At 34.5% G+C, this 9,793-nt stretch overlaps 1 protein-coding gene across 1 annotated transcript; it reads left to right on the plus strand.

The window, feature by feature from the left end:
• Nucleotides 1-1,579: 1,579 nt before the first annotated feature.
• Nucleotides 1,580-5,954, plus strand: LOC124831077 (long-chain-alcohol oxidase FAO1-like). The gene is made up of 3 exons (XM_088093178.1): nt 1,580-1,901; nt 3,263-3,535; nt 3,968-5,954. Exons 1-3 carry the CDS (start codon nt 1,668-1,670, stop codon nt 5,723-5,725), a joined length of 2,265 nt encoding a protein of 754 aa, XP_087949304.1. The 5' UTR covers nt 1,580-1,667; the 3' UTR covers nt 5,726-5,954.
• The last annotated feature ends 3,839 nt before the right edge of the window (nt 5,955-9,793 follow it).

Genomic DNA, 9,793 nt, shown 5'->3' on the forward strand with positions numbered 1-9,793 from the left:
CTTAACGAACATGACCTTATTCATACACTTTTCATAACATAGGACTCAATGTCTTTATTTTTAAAACCGGGTACTAAACATAAATTCACCTCTTAACATAATGACGAAGTAAGCATTTAAGCCAAAAATCAAATTCAATCCATTTTTGGTAAAGATTATCTTGATAGATGAAGTTAAAAAATTAAAAGTGAAGTCTCTGGCCATTAATATATATTGCATATATATAACTTTAGGGGCCTATATTTAAAAACATTGTTTAACTTTTTTTTTTATTTCTTAAGTATTTGTTGTACTGTTTTTCAATTAAAATTGCAATTTTGCAGATAATTAAGACTCAATCTCGTAACTTTCAAGTAAAAAATATAAAGATATCAACGATATTATTCTTTAGCTTTGTTAACAATTTTTTTTTAAGTTGGAATATTTAAAAATTTATCTATTACTAATATTTTTCAAAAATCTAAGTTAGTCAACTTATAAAATCAAGGGTAGTTAATTAACATGATAAAAGAAAAAATGGGCTAATTAGTAGGAACTCTTTAATTTGTATACATGATTTTGATATTTTTCTATAATTTTAATTTTCAATCCCTCGCACTTCTATTATATAAAAATGACATCATTTAAAATTATAAACAATTAAGAAATTTTGAAAAATAAAAGTTGAGAGCTTATAACCCTATTTTTAAATTTAGGAATTATGCATTTAATTAGTTCTAGAAGGAAAGACTATACAACTACATATTTTATCAAATGAAAAGGTTATTAATTTGAGGCAAGGTAAATTTTGTAATTAAAAAATGGCGCCAAAAAAATTATAGTTTAGTATGTCTTTTGTATTTCATTTAGATTTAGATTAGATTTTCATAAAAAAATTAATTAATTAAATATAAAAATATAAAAAGTGTATGGACCAAAATTACAGAGATTTTTTTAAAACTTAGAAACTAAAAGCACGAGAAAAAATGGAATGATCAGAGTTAGACATTAAGAATTAAAGGACTAGAATTTTAAATAGTTAAAAGTATTATATACCAAATATAAAAATATTCCCATTTTCTAAACGCTCTTTTTAGTTACTAACTAATAACTAATAAAAATATAAAAGCATAACTAATTGATAAAAAATGTCTATATCTTGGACCAGGTAGTGAAAAGATACAAAACAAATTCTTTAAATAGCAACATGTGCATTTAATGATAAAAGTAAATGAAAATAATTCATTAATTAATAAATGTCTATATCTAATGGTTGGGTATGTAACCAACTTAGTACTCGCACCCAATTTTTCATAAAATCGTGCAAATTAGTCATTTCCACAGGTGGGAGTTGTGACACACACAACTTTGGAAGTTAAAGACCCTCATGCCCCACCACCCAAATGTAAACACAATGAAATAAATATAATAAACATAATAAACCTAAAAAAAAGGCCTTTAAAAATAAAAAAACGCATATTATGTACCTTTTTTTTCAATTTTCTTCTCACAACAATTTCTACTATCTTATATTTTTTAATTCTGAGTTTATATATATATATATATATATATATATATATGTGTGTGTGTGTGCATGTTCACAGACATAGTTCAGTAAACCTGCGTAAGGTGCTGAAGCATACTAAATCAAAATCATCATCAGTGATCACTGAGAGAAAAAGAGAAATATGGGAAGCGAGTGTCATCCACTGTTAAGGGGAGGAAGAGGAGGTAGCAAGTATAAACATGGATTTTCTGCAGCTGAAATGGAATCACTGGCAAGCATTTGTGAGGTTGTGTTGCCTCCTTTGCCTATGAATGCTTTGAAGAGCAGAAAACAAGGCCAACCTGCTAATGATGACAACAAGGTTCTGCAGAATTTCTGTGACATTTCTGGTTCTCGCTATCCAATCCCTCATGAGGTACATATATACTTGATAAAATATGCTTTTGTTTTCGTAATTTTCTGTCAAAATTTGATTTAAGATGCTTTTTGTTGTTGAGTTTTTGATAATAAACAGAAGTTTTGGGGTGTGTTTAAAGAGCTTGGGATATCATATGCAAGTATAGTATTGAACTAAGTTTCTTCATCACTTGTTTTCCTTCTCTGATTTACAAGAAATTGCTGTTGACAAGAAACAGCTTGAGTGTATAAGTGGGCCCCACATGATTACCATATGTTCATTTCAAAATCCTTGCAGTGCTGCATGCTCTTAATGTGTGTGTACCAACACGAACTCATAACAAGGGAAAGAAAGTAATTTCAAAAATGCAGATTGAAATTCACCTCTGGTACGAGATGGAAGAAGTGTAAGGATTGATACACGTAACTGGATATGAAAATCATTAATGAGTTGGCGATATCATTTGACCTTATACCTTAAAAAAGTAACTCATAATAACTGAGATTGTCTATTGCAGCATGGCAGCTACTAATTACTGTCTCTGTCTGTCCCTGTCATGCACTTGAAAGAACACTTTTTCCCATCACTTTTACTTTCTTCATGTGGCATTCACATTCTTGTGCAGTATAACAGAAAAAAAAGTTAGAATGAATTTGTATCCTAATTACTACTTTATACCCTTTGATTCAATTTAACATATTCCAATAATAATCTACTAAGGATGAACATTTGGTCTATCTTCTGCACTTTTAAAGTCATTTCATACTAGTAACAAAAGCTTAAATATTTTCCTACATCTTTTCTGGTACACAGATCAGAAATTCCTTGTTTTAGTATGTCGTCGAAGTACGGATTGAACCATATCCACGGATTCGTTTGGTTCGGTATACTGTTCATTAACTCTACTTTTTTTAATTCAAAATCACTATCTGTCATAATGAATTCATAATGATGCATCAGAAGTTTAGAGTCTCGTGGTGATACTGGGACCAGGGTAATTAATATAAATAGGCCCTATACTTCTGAAATTTTAATAAATCCATTTATTGCAATTTAATGTAAGCGGAACTCTTAGAGAAAAATTAGATTGTGATTTTTCTCCTACCATCTTGGTAGAAACCGTTTCTGTGATGGCATTTTCTCTTAAAACATAATATGATGAGACATTTTATATTTATGTATTGTGAAGATATTTTGAAATTCATGTTGACCAACTATTCGTTAAGTTATCGACAGTTATATTATATGATAGGGAAAATATTTCTTTTAAGCACTCTTTAAACGGAGTGGCACAGTAATGTTTGTTAGATTAGTCGAGTAATTTTTTGTTAACATTCTTCGTATCTCTCGTAATCATATCTTATTTTGAATGGAAACAGGTTGCTGAGTTGCTCACAAAGAGGAGCTTAATAGAAGCGCTGATACTGATAAGAGTGGTCTTATGGCTGCTGGCTACAAGGTTGGGAACCTTGTTGCTTTGTGGTTTCCTCTGTCTTGGTGAGAAATGGCCTTATATCAACACCTTTTCAAACATGTCTTTGGAGAAGAGAGAAAAGGTTATGCAGCACTGGTTGAAGCATAGGTTCCTCACGCCTATTAGACTGGCATTTGGTTATGTCAAAGTCCTGGGCCTTTATGCATTTTTCTCTTGGGTATTGTTCAGTCTCTGCGCAAAGTTCTCTTATTAATTGTTACTAGTCATCTGCACCTAATGATTTATAATAACATTATATAACACGCTAAAATTTCACTAAGAAATACTTAGTCCCTCATTTGTCTTATTTAGTGTCCTAAATTGAGTAAGTTTTCTTTATACTTGTCAGTGCTTTTTAAACTAAGTTATTACGTCAATATTTTTCTTATTGAGAGTACTTACTTTTATTGATATGTTTCAGAGTTTTTCATGTTACCTTACTCTCACTATATTAGTATAAAAACTAGTAGCAGATGAATAGAACACTGATGGACTAAAGTTAAACATTTTAAACTTGTGGGGTTAAAACTAAGAAGAAGGAAGTATGTTGTAGCCTGAAAGTTTCTTAAAAGAGATTAAAGCTATTGAAAATTTCTTGAAATTTTTGCAGGTTGATGAAAATGGTGATAACCCGGCATGGAAAGCCATTGGATATGAGGTATCAAATGAGAAACTGGACAGTGTCTCCAATAATAGGCCCCTTGAAAAGGGGACTATAGAAACCATGCATGAATCTGACGCAACTCTTCAACAATCTCTTTCCAAGAAAGGCCTCAATGTTGAACTGGACTTCGAAAGCAACATCCTCAAAGTCAAATGTGATGCAGTAGTTGTTGGGTCTGGTTGTGGCGGAGGTGTTGCAGCTGCCGTTCTTTCAAGGGCTGGCCACAAGGTGGTTGTTCTTGAGAAAGGAAACTATTTTACTCCTAAGGATTATTCATCTCTAGAAGGTCCCTCAATGAATCAACTATATGAAACTGGGGGGATGCTTGCTTCTGCAGACTCCAGAATACTGGTTTTGGCAGGATCAACAGTGGGAGGTGGCTCTGCTGTTAATTGGTCTGCCTGCATTAAAACACCACACAAGGTGCTGAAAGAGTGGTCTGAGGATCACAAGCTTCCCTTCTTTTCAAGCCAAGAATATCTCTCTGCAATGGAGTCTGTATGTGAAAGGATTGGAGTCAAAGAAAACTGTACACAAGAGGGATTCCAAAATCAAGTGCTGAGAAAAGGGTGTCAGAATCTTGGCCTCAAAGTTGACTATGTGCCAAGAAACTCTTCAGGGAATCATTACTGTGGCTCATGTGGTTATGGCTGTCCAAAAGGAGAGAAACAAGGGACTCAAGCAACTTGGCTTGTAGATGCAGTTGACAAAGGTGCAGTAATAATAACAGGATGCAAAGCTGAGAGGTTCTTGTTGGAAAGAAACAGGAGTGGAAATGGCAGAAAGAAGAAATGCTTGGGAGTGCTGGCAAAAGCATTAAACAACCAAGTCACAATGAAGCTACAAATTGAGGCTAAAGTGACAATTTCCTCTGGTGGGGCACTTTTGACACCCCCTTTACTTATATCTAGTGGACTAAAAAATAAGAACATTGGAAGGAACCTCCATCTCCACCCTGTCCTAATGGCATGGGGATACTTCCCAGAATCAAATAATTCAGAATTTAAGGGGAAAACCTATGAGGGAGGTATAATCACATCAGTCCATAAAGTGCCATCAACAGACTCCAAATCTGATTCAAGAGCCATAATTGAAACCCCTTCACTAGGACCAGCATCCTTTGCTGCACTGTTTCCTTGGCAGTCAGGACTAGACTTCAAAGAAAGAATGTTGAATTACCCCAGAACTGCACATTTAATCACAATTATAAGAGACATGGCTGGTGGACGGGTGACTTCAGAAGGAAGGATCAACTACAAGTTGAATGAAATTGACAGAGAAAACATGAGGGCTGGCTTGCAACAAGCACTGAGGATTCTAATAGCTGCAGGAGCAGTTGAGGTAGGCACACACAGAAGTGATGGTCAGAGTCTCAGGTGCAGTGGCGTTAGTGAAAATGAGGTGCAGGAGTTCTTGGACAGTGTGTGTCCAATGGAAGGAGCACTTTCACCAGGTGAGAAATGGAACATATATACTTCTGCTCATCAAATGGGGAGCTGCAGAATGGGGGTCAATGAAAAAGAAGGTGCAGTTGATGAGAATGGAGAGACATGGGAGGCTGAAGGGTTGTTTGTTTGTGATGCTAGTGTGCTTCCAACTGCAGTTGGAGTCAATCCCATGATCACAATCCAATCAACTGCATACTGTATCTCTAGTAGAATAGTAGACTACCTTGGAAAGAGTCAAATCTCAGAAGTTCCTTGAATTTTCTTCATCACTCGAGGCATGTAATTCGAGTTGGATCATCAAATTGGGTGCCTTTTACCATAAAAATAAGTTTACAATAGAAAATTTTTCATCCTCAGGCACCTTTTACTAAAGAAAGGACACACCCTTTTGGTGGGATTTATAATCTCCATCTCCTTTTAAGAAAGGAATTATCAGAACTGAATCTCAGTCTTGAATAGAAAATCTGGGTATGTGTTAATATTTACTGGTATATGGTATATGGAGATGTGTAATTCGAGTTTTCAATTATCTTTGTTCAGCAAAGGTACTCTTCTATATGGAAACAAGAAAATCAATCACATAAAAAAAAACTCATGTCTTCTTATAAAGAAATACGTAATTGTCATTTTTCTTTTATACTGTAATGAAATCAATCATCCATTTGATCTTAAAAACATCATTACAATTTTCTCTTTAAAACACACATTAGAAAGTTAGCGAAGGATGGTGTAATTAAATTACTTAGTCTTGACTCTTAAGCAAAGAATAAGTATTCACTAACACAAAAACAGATTAACATGTTACATATGACATGTAGGTAATAGATATGAAAAACACATATTGACATTTTTGTTTATGCAGCGGAAATTAAATCGATTGAGTACAGTAAGAAGTCGACTGAATAAAAGAGTGTATGGATAGAAAGATCAAACAATGAGTTTTTATACAGGTTCGGTCAAGCCTACATCCAATGTCAATTTGAAATCCATGCATAAAGTTATGGATTGGTCATATGTATATTGCCACATAGTGATCTTCCTGAATTGCATGTACATCGTCAACTAGAGGGTCCTCATCCAAATTTATTGTAATTTTAAATATATGGTTGTTAGGAATATGAAGATTAATAAGATTTTCTTCATTAATATCAATTTATTTTTTTCCTTGAAGAGCAACACACCAATAATCAGATGTAGGATCTTTGACATAAAAAACCTGATAAGCTTGATCAATTGCTGCATGGGCTGAGCATAAGTGATGTGGTGCGTTTTTGGAACGCTGCTGCAGTCTTTAGGGGTAAGGTTTGACCACATCGATTTGAGAAAGCAGAGAGCTCGTAAAGAGGGGTTTTCCTCAATTCTCTCAACCCTCAAGCTAGGGTTCTTCCAGCAGAGAGAAGAAGTGTTGCAGAAATTCAAGATGCGAGCTCCACGGCCCAAAAGGAAGAAGCCCAGAAGGATGATCAAACCATAGGAGGCCAGCCCATAGTGTTGATCGGTCAGAATGAAGGTTCAAGGTCGACGGTTGGAGAAAGAGTTTGAGTTAGTTGTAGTTGACTCTCGAAGCTTCCAAGTTTGTTTTCAGTTCTTCTATTCATTGTTACTGTTTAGAATTTTTCTTAGGTTCTCTTTCTTTTAAATATGAGTCTGTTATGCTTTAGTCTCTATTAGAAATTGCTTAGGATACCAAGGATCGGCAATCTCAACGAATTTCTTCAGCCCTTGGCGTTTTAGCCAACCTTGAAATTGGAAACCTTCATTCCTAAAGAAGCTAAGTTTCAAGAATTTATGCGTAGTTAATTTTCTCATTTTCCAGCAATCAACAAACTTGGATTGAGCTCCATCATGATTGATCCATCCTTCCAGTTGTGATGGTCGCCTCAAGTATTTAGTGCCCAATGTCTTTACTCTTTTTCTCTGAGATGAACTGGACGCCACTTTTGTTTAGAGATTGTAGAATATCAGAAGGAAGGATTCAAATGTCTGTTGAGAAGATTAGTGACACTCTTCTGTGTTTTAGAGTTTTAATCAAAACAAATTTAGATTTGGAGGGAACACAAAAGTTCACTTTAGTGCAAAAAACCGAATTCATCAAATTCAAAATTTTCAAAACATACGAAAGTTTAAAACAGAGACTAAAAATCGGTTTTAATAAAGATAAAGTGGATTTAATGTTTTGACAGAGTGTTACCAAAACAGAGAAACACTTACACGCAAAATATTCGACTCGACACTTAATACAATCGATTAAAAGTCGCATAGCAGTATTTTCACAGAAAATAAACAATTCAATCAGCATATATCAACCATGCATATAACAATCAATCATACCAATGCTTATGATGCATGATGCATGAAAAAGTTTAGATATAGTTACCACAACCATTGAATCAAGAACTTGTTTATTTCATCATGGTAGTTCATCCTTGAGTTGAATACTGCTTCACCAACTACTGCTCCTTTCCTGCACAACAGTTAAAAGGTTTTGACGCTGGTACCCATTTGAATTTGGGTCCTGTCTTCTTAGTAGCAAGAAGCTGTTCATTGGGAACCCATTTGGGTCCTGTCTACAGTGATGGTGATGCACTTGAGAGGAAAACCTAAGATGAGGTTTCTTGGAAGTGGAAAATGTGAGAAATGAAGATGCTCTCTGATGCGTGAGAGAGAAAATGACGAGGCAATGGCCTCTGACACGTGGTGAATGAAGATTGGTTGAATGATGTGCACGAGAAGCTGGCTTGGAGGAATGAACAGTGCGTCATGGAGGAGAGCATTAATGGAAGCACAATGGAGTAAAATGGAAGAATGAAAAATAGGAAGTGTGCTTGGAAGGTGGCTAGAGGGAGTCTTTGGACTCTCTAGCCTTGACTATCAAGGGAGAAATGTTTCTGGTTTCAGAAAAATCATTTCTCATTAATCTCAAAAGTCCCATTACAAGAGAGGAGCTGGGTATTTATAGTAACCAGCAAGCTAAGCTACATTTAAAATGAAATGTAAAAATACAAAGAGAACACTAAGAAAGGTACGTCAGGGAGGATTCCATCATACCCTCCCTCTTAACAAAAGATTTGTCCTCAAATCTGGCAATCGCCTTATGAATAAAAAACTCCACACAGTCTTCGGAGCATGGCCATGTTAAAGTGGCCTTATTCTTGTAGGTCTACTTTTCTTCCTCCTAGATCAAACACAAATCTGCAATACACATCAAATATATCTTCAATTAATATTGATCTAAGAAAGAAATTTTCTATAAAAACAAGGAAATAAGGACTTCTAATATATCTTTTTGTAGTCTTTTGAATTTTTAGAAGTCCAAATTCATTTTTGTCTTGAGTTATTTGTTTTCTTAAAGATAACAATAACTCAAGATTTGAATTGCCATTCGAAAAGGTATGCATAGAATACATAATGACAATTGGTTTAAAAGAGAAATTAAAATTAGAAGAGTTAAAAATGATTGGAAAAGATTTAAGAGATTGGAAACCTTCCCTTTTAAATTTAGGTTCCATGATTGGAGTCAAAGTTGCCATCAGTAGCAATTTCTCCTTTTCTTTCTTTTCTCTTTCTTCTCTCTTCTTTTCTTCTTCTCTTCTCTCTCTTTCTCTTCTCTCTTCTTCTTTTCTCCATTCGTCTTCTCTTCTTCTCTCTTCTTCTCTATTTCTTTCTTCTTCTTGTCTTCTCTCTTCTTTTTCTCTTCTCTTTTTTTTTTCTCTTTCTCTCTTCTCTTCTTCTCTCCTTTCTTCTTCTCTCCTTTCTTCCTCTTCTTTTCTCTCAATCTCTCTTTCTCTTTTCTTATCCTTGATCTCTTCAAGTCTTGCCCCAAATTCTAGTTCTCTACGAAGAAAACCATGATCATTTAAACTCTCAAGAAATAATTATCCATCTTCAATGCAATCTCTAACTAATTCTAGGTTTCTGTTAATGCTTGAAGGCACAAACTTTCTTCTCATTCAAGCTTTTAATTCATACCAATCACGAATGGAGGACTTTCTACCTTTCCTAACATGATATTGTCTTTCATCCCACCACTCACTTGCATGGTCTTCTAACTTAGAGAGATATATGCTAAGAAACATAAGATTCACTCTCTCTATAACACCAAGGATTTATTTTATCAATTTCTTTTTCCCAAGCTAGGTATGTTAATGCACCTATGTCTTTACCAAAGAATGGAAGATTCCTAGCTTGATTAAACATTTCATCACAATTTTTTATCCAAGATGACCTACACGACCTATATGAACTATAACAAGACATCTTTGTTTTTAAAAGTGTTCTTAATCAAAAGGGTTAAAAGCTTCCACTTAGACTAGTCCCAGGTAAG

This window comes from Vigna umbellata, chromosome 6 (genome assembly GCF_029865625.1).
Source record: "Vigna umbellata cultivar VRB3 chromosome 6, Vumbellata_1.0, whole genome shotgun sequence".
NCBI lineage: Eukaryota > Viridiplantae > Streptophyta > Magnoliopsida > Fabales > Fabaceae > Vigna > Vigna umbellata.